Source organism: Plecotus auritus (genome assembly GCF_963455305.1).
Source record: "Plecotus auritus genome assembly, chromosome: 1".
NCBI lineage: Eukaryota > Metazoa > Chordata > Mammalia > Chiroptera > Vespertilionidae > Plecotus > Plecotus auritus.
In genome coordinates, this window is record NC_137770.1 from 98,127,137 (window position 1) to 98,148,822 (window position 21,686).

Consider the following 21,686-nt stretch of genomic DNA (forward strand, 5'->3'; position numbering starts at 1 on the left):
GGATTCCTTTTGTTTGGGGTTCTGTGCGCTTCCTGGACTTGTAAGTCTATTTCTTTCACCAGGTGGGGGTTTTCTGTCATTATTTCTTCAAATAGGTTTTCAGTATCTTGCTCTCTCTCTTCTTCTGGCACCCCCATAATTCTGATGTTGGTACGCTTGAAGTTGTCCCAGAGACTTCTTACATTATCTTCAACTTTTTGGATTTTTTTTTTTGCTTTTTGCTTTTTCGGTTGAGTTTTTTTTGCTTCTTTGTATTTCAATTCTTTGACTTGATTTTTGTGTTCCTCTTGTCTGTTTTTGGGTCTCTGTATAATATTATTTATTTCAGTCAGTGTATGTTTAATTTCTAGTTGGTCCTTTTTCATATCTTCGAGGATCTCATTATATTTATCGGCCTTTTCTAGGATATTCTTAAAAAGCCTTATAACCGTAGTTTTGAATTCTATATCCAGTCATTTGTTTTCCTCCATTTCTTTTGTTTGTGATCTGATTCTTTGACGCCGCATTTTCACTGCTTCCCTGAGTTGGTTGTGTGCTAGGTTTCCAATACGGCCCAGTGGGTCTGCCTCCCCAGTTAACGTGAGGTGGACACTCTTGGTGCACCCCTTTGTGGACTGTGTGTACAGCCTTGTTGTAATTAAGTCTTTATTGTTGTTGGTATTACTGGGAAGAATTGACCTCCAGGCCATTTGGCTGTGTAAGGATCAGCTGTGTCTATGCTGGGAGAAGTTCGGTTCTGGAGACAGCCTTATTGGATTAGACTTGCCAAATTGCAATAGCCTCTGTGCTCAGCTTGGATGGGGTGGAGTCTCAGTCTTGGCTTCCTGTCAACCTTGCCCTTGCGCGAACATGCGCGCCTTCAGACTTCTGCCTTCCCGGCTCCCGAGTCTCCGCCCGAGAGTCCAGACTCCCCCCACAAGAGCGTGGGTCCCCAGGGGCTCGCCTGGAACTGGGGTCCAGTGCAGTCAGAACTGGGGCTCAGCGCAGTCAGGAGCCTCTGACTCGCATCCACTAGGGAAAGCCTGTGGCAACCTCCGCAGCCTTTGTGCGCACTGGCACGCACGTGCTTTCAGTCCTCCGCCTTCCCCGGCTCCTGAGTCTCCGCCCGAGAGTCCAGACTCCCCCCACAAGAGCGTGGGTCCCCAGGGGCTCGCCCAGAACTGGGGTTCAGTGCAGTCAGAACTGGGGTTCAGTGTGGTCGGGAGCTTCCTTCCCCCTTCCGCCAGAGAAAGTCAGCCAGGCTCTCAGCCGCCCTTCCTCTCTGCGCGCACAAAGACCCTTTGCCGTACCTCCAATTCTCTGTGAGCTTTTCTCTTTCCTTCTAGTTGTAGAATTTTCACTCAGCCAGCTTTCCTGTGGTTCTGGATGGTGTCCGTTCTGTCTTTTAGTTGTAGTTTTGAAATTGTTGCGCGAGGCAGCAGTTTAGGTGTTTACCTATGCCGCCATCTTGGTTTCTCCTATATGTATGACTTTTGATAAAAATTTGTTAGTGTGCATTATGATGTATGAATTAAGACCATTTATGTTTATTTTTACTTTATTTTAGAAAGATATTTTCTAATAGCTGTTGTCTGATTGTTTCAAATGGTTGCTCATATCAAGTGTCATTATATATCGACTTAATTTGCTCTAATACTTTTTTACTTTCAATTTGCTAAGAACTTCAGTTGGTTGTATGGAAATGAAAGCCTCTGTGTGAAAGTGTCATTGCATCAGAACTTGGCACTCACAGGAATCTAAGAAAACAGGCTGATTGTTCCTTACAGAGAGTCAGAGTATTCCATAACCTGACTTTGTCTTTACAGTTGGGTCTGTGCTACATTAAGTGATTTAATTTAATTTGGTCTAGGGCAGTGGTCGGCAAACTCATTAGTCAACAGAGCCAAATATCAACAGTACAACGATTGAAATTTCTTTTGAGAGCCAAATTTTTTAAATTAAACGTCTTCTAACGCCACTTCTTCAAAATAGACTTGCCCAGGCCGTGGTATTTTGTGGAAGAAACACGCTCAAGGGGCCAAAGAGCCGCATGTGGCTCGCGAGCCGCAGTTTGCCAACGACTGGCCTACGGTAAATTGTTGTAGGACATTTTAGAAAATCCTGTACCTGATTAACTCTCTGAAAAGAATACTAGTTTTAAAGTTTTACTTTTAAAAAATATATCAGTAGGCCATCTTCATTCTCAAAGTGTTGTTTGTAACTGGCATTGAAACTATTGCAGTGTTCCAAGTCGTATATTGTTTTGCCCTTGAAGTTTTGAAAGTGTAAAAGCCATGAATTTTAAACACCAAATATTTATTTTGTCTTAATTTGATGGGAAGGAATTCATTTTTTAAAGTAATTTCTTCATTACTATAGCATATAACACAGGAGAACTATTTGTGACAAACATAAAATAGTGTTATAATGTAAAAGAACTTATTTTATTATAAACTAGAGGCCGGGTGCATGAAATTCAAGCATGGGGGGGTGGTGTCCCTCAGACCAGCCTGCACCCTTTCCAATCTGGGACCTCTCGAGGGATGTTCAACTGTCCGTTTTGGTGGAATCAGGCCTAAAGAGGCAGTTGGACATCCCTCTCACAATCCAGGACTGCTGGCTCCCAACCACTCCCCTGCCAGCCTGATCGATGCCTAACTGCTCCCCTGCAGGCCTGATTGCCCCTAACTGCCCTCCCCTGTTGGCCTGGTCCCCCACAACTGCCCTCCCCTGCAGGCCTGGTCCCCCCCAACTTCCCTCCCCTGCAGGCCTGGGTCCCCCTCAACTGTCCTTCCCTGCAGGCCTGGTCACCCCCAACTGCCCTCTCCTGCAGGTCTGCCCCCCCAACTGGCCTGGGTCCCCCCCTACTGTCCTCCCCTGGAGGCCTGGTTGCCCCCAACTTCCCTACTCTGCTGGCCCAGTCAGTCATCCCCAACTGCCCTCCCCTGCAGGCCTGATCACCTCCAACTGCCCTCCCTTGCAGGCCTGTTCCCTCCCAACTGCCCTCCCCTGCTGGCCTGATCGCCCACAACTGCCCTCCCCTGTTGGCCATCTTGTGGTGGCCATCTTGTGTGTTTGAGTTACAGTCAATTTGCATATTACCTCTTTATTATGTAGGATTTTTCAACTTTAGAATCCTAAGTAGTAACACTATTGTAAATAACCCTAAATTGAAAAAGAAATGTGATTGTCTTAAGAAGTATTTACTTAATTCTCAGGAAACTCACTAATTTTTAACTTTTTTATTCTGAATATTCTTGCCACTTGTTAGTTAGATTTGAACTTTTAACTGTACTTAAAGGATACAAACAAGCAATAAAACAACCATACACAGTTTAACTATAAAGGTTAATTAGTCAATAATAATTTTTTTCAGAGTTTCAAGGGAATTTTTTTCAGAGTTTCAAGGGAATCATAGATTACTTCCTTTTGTTCATTTTGGACCTCTCAGATGTAATGTGGCTTACTTCACAGTTTCCTGTTCAGTTCCAAAGTTATTAATAAAGATTTAATTATTAAAAAAAAATAACTGCTCATCGTAAAAACAGTGAAATTAAACAGATAGATATAAAATGAAATAGAAATATTGCTTTTCTTCATCCTCTCACTTTCTCCACCTCATCTCTTAGGCTGTTTCTTCATAGTTACCACTGGTAGTTTCCTATGTATTTTTCTTGATAAAAATACTGTTCAATCATGTACGCACCTGTGAGTATAATTTTACTTTTCCCCGTTTTTAATTTATCCATGTTCCGTGCCTATATTGTTTTGGCTCAAGACATATTTTGGGCAGGAAATTCATTTGTCTTATTCACCATTTTATATCTAACTCTTAGAATAGTCCCTGACAAATAATATATTGGTACTTAACAAATACTTGAAGAAAGAATCTTCCACACAGTGCATATTTCTTTTTTATTTATTTAATTTTTTATTTTATTATTTTTTAATCTTTATTGTTCAGGTTATTACAATTGTTCCTCTTTTTTCCCCCCATAGCTCCCCTCCACCCGGTTCCCACCCCACCCCCATCCCATGCCCTTAAACACCCCCACCCCCCCACTGTTCTCATCCATAGGTGTATGATTTTTGTCCAGTCTCTTCCTGCACCCCCCACACCCCTTCCCTCCCGAGAATTGTCAGTCCACTCCCTTTCTATGCTCCTGATTCTATTTACCAGATTGTTCTGTTCATCAGATTTTTTATTCACTTGATTTTTAGATTCACTTGTTGATAGATATGTATTTGTTGTTCATAATTTTTATCTTTATCTTTTTCTTCTTCTTCCTTTTGTTCATTTTGGATCTCTCAGATGTAATTTTTAAAGAATACCTTTCATATAATACTGGTTTGGGGGTGATGAACTCCTTTATCTTTTTCTTATCTGTGAAGCTCTTTATCTGACCTTCAATTCTAAATGATAGCTTTGCTGGGTAGAGTAATCTCGGTTGTAGGTTCTTGCTATTCATCACTGAATATTTCTTGCCACTCCCGGCTGGCCTGCATAGTTTCTGTTGAGAAATCAGCTGACAGTCATATGGGTGCTCCCTTGTAGGTAACTAACTGTTGTTCTCTTGCTTCTTTTAATATTCTTTGTCTTTTGCTCTTGGCATTTTAATGATGATGTGTCTTGGTGTGGTCCTCTTTGGATTCCTTTTGTTTGGGGTTCTGTGCGCTTCCTGGACTTGTAAGTCTATTTCTTTCACCAGGTGGGGGAAGTTTTCTGTCATTATTTCTTCAAATAGGTTTTCAGTATCTTGCTCTCTCTCTTCTTCTGGCACCCCAATAATTTGGATGTTGGTATGCTTGAAGGTGTCCCAGAGGCTCCTTACACTATCTTCATATTTTTGGATTCTTTTTTCTTTTTGTCTTTCTGGGTGGGTGTTTTTTGCTTCTTTGTATTTCAAATCTTTGACTTAATTCTTGCGATCCTCTAGTCTGCTTTTGGATCTCTGTATATTATTTTTTATTTCAGTTAGTGTATGCTTAATTTGTAGTTGGTCCTTTTTCATATCCTCGAGGGTATCACTAAATTTATCGGCCTCTTCTTGAAAATTCTTGAAAAACCTAATAACCGTGGTTTTGAACTCTATATCCAGTAGTTTGCTTTCCTCCATTTCTTTCATTTGTGACCTGTTTCTTTGTCTCCGCATTTTGGCTGCTTCCCTGAGTTAATGGAGTGGCTTTGTGTGCTAAGTGTCCTATAGGGCCCAGTGGCTCAGCCTCCCCAGTTACCTGAGGTGGACACTCTTGGTGACCCCTTTGTGGGCTGTGTGCACAGTCTTGTTGTAGTTAAGCCTTGATTGTTGTTGGTATCACTGGTAGGAATTGACCTTCAGGCCAATTAGCTGTGAAGATCAGCTGTGTCTACAATGGGAGAACTTCTGTGTTGGAGACACCCGTATGAGGCAAGACTTGCTTCAGTGGGGCTTTGGTGCTCACTGAGTCTGCCCCCTGAGTGTGTCCCTTACGGATCTGAGGAGTTATAATCTGGATGGTCCTACTCTGACCCCTGGGTATACTGGCTCTTGGATCTCCAAGGAGGTGCTAATTTAGCCTCTGCCTGAGGCCACCCAGCAGGAGCTTCGGATACATCTCCAGATTCCTCCTCTTGGTTTGGGTTTTGGAGGTGCCCAGATGAGGCCCAGCTGTGAAGCAATGCAAGCTGCTGTGGGGCCTTGGGACTTCTTTTGGATGTTCTGGGTCTCTCTGACTCTGCTGCAGTTTGTTAGGTAAGTTTAGATTTCAAAGGACCATGCCATTCATATGCAAAAGACTTTGTGCACAGCTTGATGTGGCGGAGTCTCAGGGCGGAGAAAACAGCAATGACTTCCCGTCAGCCTTGCCCTAAGAGGCTCCTGGGTCTCAGTGTCCCTTGATAATCACTGCAAGCACCTCTGAGAGAAAGCCGCCCTCAAGTTCCGTGCCCGCTGCCAGACAGTCCAGTTTCTCCCCGTATGAGTCTGGGTCCCCAGAGTCTCACCCGGAACTGGAGTTCAGAGCAGTTGGGAGCTTGTGTTTCCCTCCGGATTGAAAAAGCCAGCCACATACTTAGTTGCCAGCCCTCTCCATGCGTGGGCTTTTGTACCTCTGCACTTTACTTCTGCAGCTCCTCTGAGTCTCAGTGTGCTTTTCTCTTCCCTTCTCGTTGTAGAATTTCCACTCAGCCAGCCTTCCTGTGGTTCTGGATAATGTCCATTTTGTCTTTTAGTTGTAGTTTTGAAGTTGTGCGAGGCAGCAAGTTCAGGTGTTTACCTATGCCGCCATTTTCGTTTCTCCACAGTGCATATTTCTTGCTCTTTTTACTTATTTTACAGTTTTCCTTTTCAGCCTCACCTGAAGATACCTTTTTATTAATTTTAGAGAGAGAGAAACAGCAATGTGAGAGAGAAACATTGATCTGTTGCCTCCCATACACGCCCTCAAGGGGATCGAGCCCTTAATCCCTTGGTGTAAGGGGCGATACTCCAACCGACTGAGCCACCCGGCAAGGGCTACCAGTATTCTATTGATAAACATTTATTTATGTTATGTCTGTTTTTCTGCTAGTCATCTGTCCATCCATATATCTGCCTGTCTACCCAATACACACATACTGAGTAGTATAAAATACAATGAAATAAACCCCAAACAAATTAGTTCCCTGAAGGCAGTAGCATAGATAATGTTATGTTTCTACTTTAATAGGGTAATCAAGGTTGACTTTTGAGCAGTGTCTAAAATGAGAAAAATTGTTTCGAAATCTAGAAAGAACTATTCTGGGCAGAGGAGATATAGTAAATCTAAATTTTCTGAGGCAAGAACAACTTGGTGAGTTGAGTGAACAGAAAAAAGTACAGTGTGTCTAGAGCATGAGTAGTTTCTCTCATGTAAATACTGCTTTAATATATGTTAAATGTTTTACACATTTTTCTAAATACTGTTAGGAGTGGAAGTGAGGGGTCAAATAGTATCTGCAGTTTTAAATTTTGAGAGCTGATGTGTGGGGCCACTTTCATTCACATTCCTTCTCCCTGAACCTCTTTTTGCTTCCCCTGGCTCTGAGATACTTGGGTTGTCTGGAGCTTGGTAGGGAGGGAGTGGGCTGGGATGTGAGGCACGGTGTGTGAAATTCTGTTGGGGAGAGATGTGACAGGGACTGTGATTGTTTCAGAGACTTTTGTCTATTAAGATGAAGATCCAGCAATAGAGCATATTCATATGTTGTACATGTTGAGTTATGTGATAAAATATTTGGCTCTCCTTTGGCCTATTAATGAAATCATTTCAATGCAGAAATTATCAACATTTCTCAATCTAGGAAAACAAAATTTGTGTTTTTTTTATAGTTAGATATGAGGCCGTATTACAAGTGATTCCTAATTCGGCACTATTGGATTCAGTTTACACAATTTATAATTAAAATAAAGAGGCATTAGAAAAATATGTCATTAACCAGAGTCAGCCAAAAACCTTTGCTATAATGTGGCTTTCATGGAGGAAAGTAAGACTGGCAACTCATATTTAAAATAAGTTTTAAAAAATCCTGGGTATTGTTACATTGGGGAATGAAATCCCTGATATCAGAAAGGCATTTCATTTTATAAGATAAATGTCAGAATAATTTTTTAGGCAGATTAGAAATTTTAGACTGGTTAAAGAACACAATTTGTTTCACTGGTATTTTACTGCTGAGTAAGCTAGGAGAGACAAGTCACATTTGCATAGAGAGGCTTTTTTAAAATTTGCAATCTACGTTTTTTGGTAAGGTGAAGTATGAAATTTTGGCATGTATATTCAGATTCCCATGTACCTATAGAAAGAAGGGAGTATGCAGCTTCCTTAATTATTATTTTTTCTTTCTTCTACATAACAAGACTCACTTCCTTTGAGAATTAAAAACAATTTGGAATGAGGTTTGAAATCTGTGATGGAGAAGATTTTAATTTAACAGATGGTAATAATATAGCATGTTCTGTCTATTGATTAAAAATATTCTTTTTCTTTTTTAACATGGGTAATTTTTTCAGCACAACTTATAAGTAAACTTTAGTGGGAAATCAGTTTTATTTTGCTACTTGAACCTGGTATACATTAATAGTGGTAAGGTAATTAACTTATATTTTGTCTGTGTTTTAATAAGTAGCATTTTGGTTAAGAAGCCTAATTTATCTGATTTCTAGTATAAAATCATCCCACTAGTTTTAACGTGAATATGTAATTTTTGATCAAAACAACTTATTGATATAAAATCTTTAAGGTGAGTTTAAGAAAACAAATTAGTATTTTATTAGTCTTAATCCTTTGTCCTGAAATGAATAGAAGTGTAAAATATGTTGCATATTTACAAAAATCTTTTATACCTATTACAGTATGTAGATACATAAGTTGTAATTAACTTGCTTCATTAGAACATCTAATTTTTGCTTGACATTATGCAAATGTATGGTTAAATCTGTTTTTTTAAGATTTTTCCAGTTTAATGTTAGAATCCAAATTCATAAAGAGTTGGAAAAATGAGATGTCTGAGCTATAGGATTCACAAGGATTTCATCTGAAGCCTATTTAATCAGGATAACACTGTTATTAATATTCATAATGTCAGCTGGAACACAAATGACAGACTATGGGGCCCAAAAATTTTACTTGGCGAATTTATTAAAAGTATCTTAAAAAATTAATGGAATTTAAGTAAAGTTAGTGAATATGAAAATCTTGTGTTAGCATAAAAAAATCTCTATTAGAATTTTCTTTGTGATAATTTTACATTGATGTCTTTCGACAGATTTCATTGGTACTTAAATAAGAAAGATGCACGAATGGTCATTTAAGAGGATTTAAACACATTGGCACATTAATTTTTACATGAATAATAAGTACTTTCCAAAAGCAATTAACTTACAGTGTACAGGATATGAATTGAAAAATAAGACTGTGACATCAAGGGCAAAGCAAATGTGCTGTACATTTTAAACTTAGTGGTAGGACTTTTTAATATTTTGATTTATTTTATTTGTATAGTTTGCATAGGCTATGACTTAGAATATGGTTATTATAGTGCGTTTGAAAGCATATTAGAAGGGTGATAGTGCTCTTGTCTTACCCCCAAATATTGGTGGTGTTAAAACATCATTCTCTGCAAGTATCATTTACATTTATTGGAGACTTAAACATTTGCTGTGTTATTGGTAATATTTGAGAATATGTTCAATTTTGCAGAAAGTCTTAGGGTGATTCTGATTTGGATTTAGTGCTTCAAATACATGTGTTAACACAGACTTATTGATTATAGCATAACTTAAATGTATAATAAAAAAACTGCTTGAAGTTTAGTGTGAGAAGATTAGTTAAGAACCATCTGAGTTGGGTACAAGTAAATTTGTTCTGTATTTTAGCCTAAGAAAGTAAAAAGTTAGGGATGGCTTAAGTAAAACTGAGATGCATTTTATTTTTTATACTACCTGTTATTCTTTATGTTTTTTAATATGCTTATAATGACAGTATGCCAGTGTTATAGTTTTTATTTTTTTATTTAAGTTCATTAAAAAATTAATTTTAGACCATTATGTATAGTCAGAATAATGAGTATTTTAATAATTTCCAGAGATTTTTTGTGTGTGAATTTTAGTATTTATAAAAGCATAGTTTATTTCCTGTAACAGTCCACTTAGGGTTCACCTATAAGAGAATATAATCATTGGCCTGGCAGTCCAGATGGGTACTAGAAGTTTCACTTGCAGTCTGTCAAAGTTACAATGAATGATTTAGTTTCACTAGACATGTAGGTGTAGCCTGGTATGTTTGGGAACTCATATTCAGAGTTTGATTGGAAAAAGCATTAATTACCATGGTGTGTAGAAATTACCACAATATAATGCATACATTAAAATTTTTGTATAAAGAGTAAAATCAAATTGCTATATTGGCTATTATGATTTTTTCTAGTGGCTTTTTAAAAGTTAGGTTTTGGACGGGGATGGTTTTGTTTTTAGATCTGACATATTCATTTATATGCCCAGCAGAGGGCAGCATTTTACTATGTCAGTCTCACAAAAGAATTAGCCCTGCTTAGACTGTCAATGTTTCTTGTAATTACTCCCAGTATATTTGTTGCTTGCTTATGAATTAACTTGCATTTATGGAACTAAATCATTCCAATCATTTAATTACACCTGAGGAGCTGAACTATAATTGCTTGCTTCCAACTAGGATCTGATATGGCTTGAGCAGTATTAATTTGGTGTTTACTTTTCTGAGTGCTAAAAGCATTAAAATGATTGTGCAATGGGATTACATTTTACTAATTGCTGGCATTCATTATCTGGGCAAATGATGAGGAAGAGTGACTGTATATTACAGAGGGATAAAATTATGGTTTTAAATAGTATATTACTAAGCACATTAATGCCTGTAAGACATGTTTTAAAATACTCCAGAGGTTATTAAAGACTGTATTTTCTACATGTCTTGCTATATGAATCTCTTATTAAAAGACTGCAATTATTATTAACCTTTTTGGGCAATATGTAGGGAAATGGCTTCATTGACTAGAACATATTTCTTTGATATTAATAACTTCCTATATTTTCAGCTAATCCAAAAGTAAATGAGGAACTTAGAAAAAGATTGCCAACTCCAGATCAACATATTTAGAGAAAATTGGAAAAAGAGAAGCTTACTTCAGCTTTATTTGAGGACTTTTTAAAGAATGCAGAGTTCTAGCTGCAAGGTAAATCTAATTTTATTCTCCTTAACAGCATGCACACAAAAAACTTGCAGAGCTTTTGTCATGTTTATTATGAAATCAAGTTTAAGAGCAAAATACGAATAATTCCACAAATTAATGATATTCTTTATTTTTTTAATTGGAAAAGCATTTTTAAATGACTTTTACAATTAAAACATATTTTATATGAAAATATGTATTGTAAATTCAAATAAATAAATTTGAAATTTTGGGTATAAAGTTTATGACAAATAGACTAGAAATTTTATTCTTGTTAAATAGTTGAAGTTATAGTTGGAAAAGACTAAATAAATTAAATGATTCTCTAACCAAAGGAGCAAGAATATCTAGAAGCTTAACCTGAACTGTATTTACTAAAATATAAGTGTAAAGGAAAGAACCTGTTTCTGAGAAAAATGATTTAATTTCATCTGTTGAATGCACAGTTAATTGTCCCATTACAAATGTTTTAGAAAATCATTTATCCTGTAAATTCTCTGTTAAACAAAGGTAAGGCTTAAGTGTATTCTGATATATTGTTTTAAGTTTATTTATCTAGAGGTGGCTTTATTTTAGCTTCAAATCCTGGAGCAAAAACCAGAGACATTGCCAGAGCAAACAAGAACAGAAGTACAAATGGAGGACTGGTCAAAAGGTAAGGACTTTTAAGGTATTAATACCAAACCCCAGGTGTTGTGCTAGTTCAAGGCACTGAATGAAGTGTGTTTGTTTTAACCAATTAGAGAGAGGCAGACAAGCACACACACACACACACACACCCACACACAAAGGAGGAGGCACACATAAAGAGACCCACATACTGCAAAAGGGACACAAAGAATGACACACAAAGACAGGCACATGCAGAGAAAGACACACACACACAGAGGAAGAGCTATTGAGAGAAAAAGGTGGGGCCAGACACAAGGGAGAGAAAGAAACATAGAAACACAAGTCATAAAGACTGAGAGAATAACTGGGAGAGGGATGCATAAAGAGAGGGACACTCAAAGAAAGAAACACAAGCGGAAAGAGATGCATAACAGTAAGGGAGATCCTACACTCAAGTAGCGAGACACAGAGAAAGACACGTGTATAGATATACATATGAAGACATAGGAACACCTGGACTCAGAGCAATCAAAGTAAGAGAAACACAGTGAGAGAGAGATAGAGACATAAAATGAGAGAGAGAGAGAGAGAGAGAGAGAGAGAGAGAGAGAGAGAGAGAGAGGGAGAGAGGACACTGAGAGAGAGAAGACACTGAGAGAGATAGAGGCATAGGCATACTCACAGACACACCCACAGAGGATGGTGTCAGAGGGGGCCAGACAGAGTCAGAGCAACAGAGATGTACAGATGGAGACAGAGAAAGACACTCCAAGACAGCGACAGAGACAGGAGAGAGAGAAAGATACACACATATGTACAAGCCGAGGGACAGAACAGTCAGGACAGAAACACAATTTGAAAGACATCCTGAAAGATGGCCTGATAGAGAGAGATAAAGAGATAAAAAGGGCACATCTGACTATCAATAGAGCCATAAAGAGGGAGGTTTCAAAAAAATGTTAGATTTTTAATTGAAGTCTCTTACAGTAAAACGTTGCAAATCTGGAATCCTTGGGAAATGGACCATTATGACTATAGTATCACATATAGCTGAAAGCTTAAATATTATGTCCATCATTTTTATTTTCTCTAACAATTTTGTAATTTAAAAATAGGATTATTACCAACACATTACACATCTCTCTCTCTCTTTGGATTCCCCTTCCCCAATAGGGCTCCGTTTTCACCATGTGTCAACTTACCTTTTTCAGAAGGTTAAAGGCCATTTGGGGCGATTGTTCTATCATCGTTTTACTAAATAAGTTAATGGCTACACAATTATTTTCAGGAATAGAATGGTCTGTGCTTTCTGAGTATCCCTTTTCCTGACTTCTGCATTTGTTTTAGACTTACATACTGTTATTAATTTTCCTGTTGTTTCTGCCTACCATTAGCAACTTTTCTCTTATTTGTGATTTTAGGCTGCTTGTTAAGAGTTTAGAATCCAGATAACTGAATTGTGCATAAAGTCATATCAAATAGGATAGTTAAAGATTTTCAATATAAAGTTTAAATGTTTTAGTGTATGAACTTTGTGACAATTTTGATCTACTCTTTTTTATGTAAGTTTGTGTTAACGATACATAGCTCTGGATCTGGAAACTAATGTTTTATAGCTGTTTTTATTCATTTATGCAAATAAACAAGCAAACAGCCTTCTTTTAAAGAGCTCAAAGCAGTTTTACTCGATTTATGTACAAAATAAGAAAAGAGGAAGTAAATCATGATGCCCCTGTTACTTATGTTTCCTATTCAGAGGTCACATTTCCATGAAAAGTATGTTGTGTAAATTATAGACAAACAAATCTTTAAGCCAAAGGAATTATATTTAATATATCTAAAGAGCTGGAAGCTATGGAGGAAATTCTTCTCATAAATGTGGAATGGCCAGAGTGGCTCTGTGGTTGCATCGACCTATGAACCAGGACACATGCCCAGATTGCAGGCTCGATCCCCAGTGTGGGGCATGCAGAAGGCAGACAATCAATTATTCTCTCTCATCCTTGATGTTTCTATCTCTCTATCCTACTCCCTTCCTCTCTGAAATCAGTAATAATAAATGTGGAACAAGCAGGAAAGATGCAGAGGAATGGAGCTGCTGAAGTTCTAGGATGCTCATGAAAAGGAAGGTTTTAGGGCTAAAGACATGGCTGCATAGTTTGCAGGAAACAGACTACAATAGTTGTGACTAAAACAGTATTAAGAAAATTTGCATTTTTACAGGTATGCTTTTGACATTGGAAATAGGAATTAAACAATTACATATTTTATAAAGGGCCTATTAATGAAACATTATTAAGAAATAAAATTAAACAGGTAAATAGAATATATTTTGAGTTTAGTGATAACTGATATATTTAAACCAGTGAAGTCTACATAGTCATTTCTTTGATATCACGGTTCATGGAATTTATCATAAAGCATAGATTACTTCAAAACTCTCATACACAAATGTTCATAGTATACGCTCATAAATACTAGTACTTATTTCATTTAACTAGAGGCCCGGTGCACGAAATTCGTGCACGGGGGGAGGGGGCGTCCCTCAGCCCAGCCTGTACTCTCTCCAATCTGGGAACCCTCGAGGGATGTCTGACTGCCCGTTTAAGCCTGATCATGGTGGGATCAGGCCTAAACGGGCAGTCGGACATCCCTCTCACAATCCAGGACTGCTGGCTCCCAACTGCTCACCTGCCTGCCTTCCTGATTGCCCCTAACCACTTCTACCTGCCAGGCTGATCACCCCCTAACCACTCCCCTGCCAGCCTGATTGATGCCTAACTGCTCCCCTGCCAGCCTGTTTCCCCCTAACTACCCTCCCCTGCAGACCTGGTCACCCCTAACTGCCCTCCCTTGCAGGCCTGGTCCCCCGCAACTGCCCTCCCCTGCTGGCCATCTTGTGTCCACATGGGGGCAGGATCTTTGACCACATGGGGGCAGCCATGTTGTATGTTGGAGTGATGGTCAATCTGCATATTACTCTTATTAGATTGGATAGAGGCCTGGTGCATGGGTGGGGGCTAGCTGGTTTGCCCTGAAGGGTGTCCCAGATCAGGGTGGGGGTTCCCTTGGGGCATGGGGCGGCCTGGGCGAGGGGCCTGTGTTGGTTTGCAGGCCGGCCACACCCCCTGGCGACCCAAGCAGAGGCCCTGATATCTGGGGTTTATTTATCCTTTATAATTGAAACTTTGTCGCCTGGAGTGGAGCCAAGCCTTCTGCTTGCTCCATGGCGGCAGCCATTTCTGTTGGATTTATGTATCTTCTATAATTGAAACTTTGTAGCCTTAAGCGGAGGCCTGGGCCGGCCAGGGTGTGCAGAAAGCTTGGCTTCCTCCATCACCGGTGGCAACCCTAGCCTCCTGCTCTTTCCAGCTCCATGGCCATTTTTGTTTGGCTATATTTATCTTCTATCATTGAAACTTTGTAGCCTTGAGTGGAGGCCTAGGCCGGCAAGGGCAGGCGGAAAGCTTGGCTTCCTCCATTGCCGGGGAAACCCAAGCCTCCCTCCTGCTCTCTGTGGCTGTAGCCATCTTGGTTGGGTTTATTTGCATATTCGCTCTTGATTGGCTGGTGGGCATGGCTTGTGGGTGTGGCAGAGTGGTGGTTAATTTGCATATTACTCTTTTATTAGATAGGATGTTATTTTACTTATTTTTTTAATTGAGCTAATTAACACCTTGAATTATGCAGATTTACTTTTGTGTCATTTTACAGATTCATTATGAGAAGTGCTAAAGTGGTTATTCTTTTCCTAGCTTTATTGCAGAAATGTTGCTGAATATTTAAGTCAAAGAATGTATGAAATGTACAATATTAATAGATATAACTATTTACATTTTTCTTTGTCATTATAGGTAGTTTGGAAAGTGTAAAGCTAAAGTTGGTAGGTGGAAGGGGTGATGACATCTACAAAATGTGCCCAGGTTTTTTTAAGTAGTTAAAAAGATCAAACCTCAATGAAAGAAATTTTCAGCTGATGGAAGCAATACGTGAGGGAATAAATGTGTGTTGCCCAGTGAGCATTAGTAACATCTTCTGGCTTCTTAAGAAGTAAATGGTGTTTTACCCTTTCACAAAAACTTTTTTTTTCAAGATTCCTTTTTTTTTCTGCTTTTTAAGAAAACACACACACACACACACACACACACACAAAAGATCATAATCAAAGTATGTATGTAAAGTCAGCCTTCAGAAAGAATGACTTGTTATGTCATTGGTTAACTCTTTTTAGCATTTACTTATTAGTTACTTAACTGTATAAGAAAAAAGACATGGTGTCAAAATCTCCTATGAGTAATTAATTGGAAAAGAATAAAAAATTTCTGGATATTTTTTATATTCAATTTTGGTGGTTTTTATTAAATTAGCAGAAACATAATTTAGTTGTTTTGTAATACACAACAGTCCATTGGAAATAGCTTTCATATTATTTATGAATAAGTGTGTATGTCATATCTATACATACCTACACTAATATAGGTAAAAATGAGGTCTGGGTGCCTGTTAAATTTAGAATATTGTAAAACATATTTAAGTTTACAACCTTTAGGGGTCAGTGTTCCCTAAGAAAGATTAAAAAAGATTACTGTGCCTACTCAAATTAAATATTAAGTCTGCTCTATTTTAAATATTTCTTACAATTGATGGTAAGAATCACAGAGCTTGAGGAAGCTTTAGACAAACACCTTTCAATGTTATGGTTTCTTCAATATTATTTTCAGTTTTATTATTTTAGGAAATTATATTTAATGTATATTTATGTACAGAGTGGTTTTTTTCAATTAGGTTTTATCTCAATTTAAATATGAATTGTTTTAAAACTATTTTCTGTTAAGCTTAAAAAGTAAGCATGATTCTAAATCATTATACTCATCTGAAATTTGAGATGAAAAACTACTTCTAGAACTGCTTATGTTAATTGAATCTTTACATGTAGTTTATTGGAGGTTAGCAAATATTTTAAAAATCTTTTGCTGAATTTTGGTGAAAAGCAAACGTCCTCTTTATTTTTGAATTGAATTAGCTGTTACCTCTTGTAGCCATGATTCTTAATGGTTTTTCTATCAAACCTAGCAAAAGATAACTTGTAAGTGGTTTATTAGTTTCTAGTCAGAATACTACTTACTTTTGCTTGGCATTTGGAACCTGTGTGCCACCATCAATCTCTCTTATTATTGGTTCATTTATCTTTCTGTCTTTTCACAAAGTATATATTCTTTTTACCTTCTGTCCATCTGTTGTTCTGTAATTGAATTATACCTAAAACTATTTCATGACTTGCAAGAATTTTATAAAAGTAGACATCTGTAGAAAAACATCTAGGATGTATCTTTGATCATTGTAACTACAATATGATTGTAGAATCTCATATCATTTAAATAAATTATTTTCTTTTAAAGCAGAGGGGAAAGAAATGGCAAGTTGCGTAGAATGGATTTCCATTTCTACCAACAAAGTTGTTGGTAGAAAAAAATGATTTCCTAAGCATCGAGAAATTCAAGGTTTTAAAAATATCTAGATAATTAATCATTTTGTGTTAAATAATAGGCCTTGAATTGTATTTAATAATTTGCTTTCTAGTAAGTAATGGTGTATTTTCCTTAAATGAGTAATGTAATTTGCTTTTGTTTGTTTTAAAGTAGAAGGTAAATTACCACTGGAGAACCAACGCATTTAATAATTTCACTAAAAAGTTATAGAAGAAAGAACGCAGGTTTGGAGCTAGATAGACTCATGTTTCAATTTTGTTAATACTTCACTTCTTATGTTAGTTACCTGGACTTGGGTGCAAGTTTCATAATTATTTTGAAGCCTGAATTTTCTTTTTTATGGAAGAGGAGATAATCCCTTTAGGACTGTTTTTGAAAGTTAGGGATTGTGTATGAAAGTCCTACTACAATACCTGAAACAGAAAATGAGTTTATTTAATATGTATTTCATATACCAGAGTGATTATTTTAAGTAGTGTGGTGGTGATAATGATTTTTACAGATGGGAAAAAAAAAGATTGTTGACGTATTTTACAGGGTTTAAATAAATGGTGGTGGTGGTTGTCATTGTATGCCATTCAGTTGTGAAAGTAGGTATATAAAAAATATCTGAAGGTATTAGGAAACAAATAACAATTTGAAATTATTAATTTTATATAAGAAACTTCAAAAATTATGTTCATACAATATTATTAGAAACTTGATTTTTTCAAAGTAGTATAGCTTATATTTAGTATACTTATATTTGATAAAATAGAATATAAAGTCAATAATATTCACTTAGGGTAAACCTAATTTTGTCCATATTGAAATCCCAGTTGCGATAAAAATCTTCAGACTGCTGGCATCATACAATATGCTTTTTCCTTTTAGCAAGTATGAATTTAAGAATGCGTTTTTTTATTTTCCATATTCCATAGAGTGGTTAAAGAAGACATTTCTGAGGTCTGAATATATTTATTATTCATCTCCATAGTACCTAACTTAATAGAATGCTGGTAGTTTCTTACACATGACCATCTAGAATTTTTGAGAGAGTGGTTTTAGGATTACTGGCAGCTGGCCAGCAAGGATTGATTTATTTTCAGAGGAAATGCCAAGGCAACTCTTAAGTGAATGACTGAGGATATACTATTCTATTTTTAAAATTACATTCTTTTAAATAAGTTTGTTAAAGTGGGATTCTGGGTGTTTTTATTTTTAAGCTTGATATGAATGATTCTGTTACTTCTCTTGGTCTTGGTAGGAAAGAGGAATGAAAACAAAAAATTTTACACGGGCAACTTTGTTTTCTAATTGGTTGTAAATTTTGTTATGTACTGTATTTTGAAATTCATCTATTTCTGATAAAAATAATTCACGTTTGTTAATTTATGCCTAAATTATGCATTTTGGCAGTTCTTTAAATAGACTTTATTTGTAGAGCAGTTTTAGGTTCACAGCAAAATTAAGCGAAAAGTACAGCGCTCCCATTATACACGGTACTCCCTAACCCTGCATACACTCAACCTTCCCACTATCAGCATCCGCCCAACAGTGGGACATTTGCTCCATTCAATGAACCTACCCATAAATTCTTAATAATGGAATAGTTTGTGAGATGATAGGAATCTTTGTCTTTTTACTAAATTTAGAGTGTTTTAAATTAGATTAATTTTGTACTCTTAGAATTCTTACTATACCTTTGGTGCTTCATTTTATAAAAATAATAATCACTAAGGAGAATAAGCATGAAAATGGTAAATTTCTTTTTTGAATAGGACCAGTTCTCCCCCATTTTGATATATTTATATGATCTTCTCTTTGTACAACTTGTGACTATTTCTTTTATTTACAGAAGTCCAATTCTACTTTTATTATCCAAGCTCTTTCAAATTTATTTGTGGCCATGAAAATAAGAATGTTTTTTTGAAGTAGAAAAACGACTTGAATTTTTTAAAGTGTTTGCTTTGTTTTAGATTCTGATAAACGTGCTCATTCATTTTTAGTTATGGATCTTTCATGCCAGAGCACTTCCTGGAACACATATTTATCTTAATACATTAAATTTTTAATTTTCTAGAAGTTAGAATTTCAGTCTGTCATATTTAAGAAGATTGTTGTGCTCTCCATAGTGACTATATTTGTCACTTTTAGTATGATTACTATAAAGTCCTGAGAGTACATTGGCATTTTGTTGATTTTACAGATCTGAATCAATATACATTGTTGTATAAACCAAATTAATGCCATTTACACAGTTGTCCAGGTTGACTGGCTGTGGAGTAGGACTGATGTGACTACATTTACTGCATTTATTCACTACTTTTGGTTATAAATAAATTTGATAATTGAATAAAATACTTTTGGGGAGTTACCAAATGCTCCAATTGTGCGTGTGTGTGTGTGTGTGTGTACACGCGCGCATGAGTCAGAACTTGCCATGTAGGACATTTTTAAATTCATTTTGGAGAAGTTTGAGGTAGAATTTTTCTTTGTTTTGTTTTTCATGCTTTTGTTTCTTTTTGAGGAATATGAAAAAGCAAACAGAACAATCCAGACTACAAAATTTTGAAATTGGTTGCATAGATTATTTCATAGTCTAAATGAAATATTCTAATCTATAGCTTTTGGGTAAAATTGATAATCCTTTGATAAATGGTAAAGCTATGCTGACGATGTATGGTAAAAAGTAATTATTTTACAAAATTTTATTTTTACTTTTATTTTTATTTTTTAAGTGATTCTAGCCTTCACATATCAAACCTTGTTGGTACTTTAAATTCAGGATGCTAGTAGATGAAAAGTTAAAAGTAATCAGTTCATATTGATAAAATTATACTTGTAGAGTAAGTAAATATGTTAGCTTTTGCAAATTTAATATTTTTTAAATTAAAAACTAAATTCACCTCCTTAATCATTTCACTGGCTATTCCTGAGATAATTGGATGTATTCTAAGGCATAATAATATTTATTGATTTTGAGCATTTTTAATATAGAAATATAATCAAAGTTAAGAACAAGATATCCTTATTTCCTTCTTCAATTAATGTCTTATTTTTTTTTCTATTCTCCCCCCCCCCCCCCAAGTGTTCAAGAATTTCAGACTAATATAGAATCCTAACAAATTGGGATAGGTAGGGTTTATTCAGCATTAGTTTGCTTGAACCAACACATGTTTTGGAGGAAAGATGATAGGGAATAGAACAAATAGGTAGTTCTTAAGAATTTAGGCTCTTGTATAAATTCTAACATTTGGGTATGGAGTATAGAGTATTCTCTATCCTTTCCCCAGATTAATGTAAAGAATTTTCAGTTTAAATAAATTTTTATTTTAAGTAGATTAGATGGTTTTTGAATCTTTATTTTAAAAAAAACAGATGTTGCAAAATTTGGAGTCACTGAAGTTTTTTATTTAATTGCTTGTAAGAGTTTAAAGTTAAAAAAAGGATGATTTCAATTCAAGAGATACGATTGTTTCCTTTCAGAAACATTCATTGCCCATATTTTATAATCAACCAGTATGGAGTTTAAGACCAGAACAGGATGTATTAGTCCAGGTAAGAAGAGTAATGACAAAACAAAAATATCCATTAAAAAGCCATCCTTGGTCTCCTGAGGACTTAATAGAGACCAGCATCAGAGACTTCCTCTGCATTTTTAATAGGTCATTTGCTCTCTAAGATGTTCTATATTGCTCCTTTATTACCTTTTCCTTTTTTAAAAGTCTCTGCCCCTCTGTGAAGTCATTTGAAATAAACACATTATTTAAAAAATCAAATTTACTTTTCTCAGGCCTTTTTTTTTTGTCTCAGGTATTTAATGCTTTTCTAAAAAAAGTGAAACTCTAAGAAGGAGGTGATGATGCTATAATCCTGTAACTGACTAATATGACAAGTAGGCACAGTTGATCAATGAAATGGGAATCTATACCTTTTATGCTTCTGTTTTGTTTTGTGTGTGTTTTTCCTGGAGAAACAAATGGTAAATTTGAATAAAACGTATATCATTTGCATAGAAAGTCATGTAATGATGCCGTATAGAGTATAATGATTTCCTAAAATCTTGTATTTAAAGTAACTGAATTACAATGAGAGATAAACAGAATATTTACCCATCCCTTATGAGCTGCTACTGATATGTAAATTTATTCTTCTACTTTCCACAAATATACTTTTGAGCTACTGCTTAAATACTTTGATGTTCTTAGTCAAACAGTTTTAATGATGCCTCCAATATTGTGAAAGTGTGACATTTGATGAATGTCTCATATAGTTTTGATATTTGGGCACATGTCAACAAAAAAAAAATGAACATTGGTTTGTCATGCAACACCTAGATAATTTATAATTTTACTGTTTATATTCATCTTGACATTTTTTATCTGCCAAAGGCAGGTTTCATTTGGAATCTTAATCTGAGATTTATTTGGTGGATCTGGAAATCATAGCTAGGGTTCCCACAGGAAATGGTCCATCTACCAACAGATTAAATGGCAGTCCTGCAGTTGTTAGGGGAGCTCTGCATTTAACACACATGCATACTCATTCAGACTGCACTGTGGAGAAAAATTAAAGTAGTAACCCAGGTTTAGGAACAATGTAGCTAAAAAGTCCCATATTTGCTGAATGACAAAGGGTTATATAGCAGCATTTCATTTTATTATTCGTGCTTGCATTTCTTGTTTGCTCTGTTGAGTCTGCTGACGAATACTAATAAATGCCTGCAACAATCCAGACGAGAGATGCCTGGCAACAAAGCTATGCGGTGGACCTCCCTGATCTTCTCCAGTTCACAACCTGACCTTTTGAAAAATTGGCTGGGCTAAGCTGCAGAATTTGGGTGTAATGGTTATTGTTAACTCCAGCTTTAGGATTTATTAATTTGTGTGATCAAGACTTACCTATACTTCAAAGTTTCA

At 36.3% G+C, this 21,686-nt stretch overlaps 1 protein-coding gene across 4 annotated transcripts in view; it reads left to right on the top strand.

Moving 5' to 3' along the window:
* The window catches only part of MIPOL1 (mirror-image polydactyly 1), a 357,237-nt gene that overhangs the window by 49,695 nt on the left and 285,856 nt on the right, over nt 1–21,686 (top strand). For all 4 annotated transcript variants that reach the window (XM_080641822.1, XM_080641823.1, XM_080641824.1 and 1 more), the window contains exons 2-3: nt 10,550–10,687; nt 11,261–11,339. In XM_080641822.1, coding sequence (XP_080497948.1) covers nt 10,667–10,687; nt 11,261–11,339 — 100 coding nt within the window. In that variant the 5' untranslated portion in view covers nt 10,550–10,666. The remainder of the gene's footprint in view (nt 1–10,549; nt 10,688–11,260; nt 11,340–21,686) is intronic.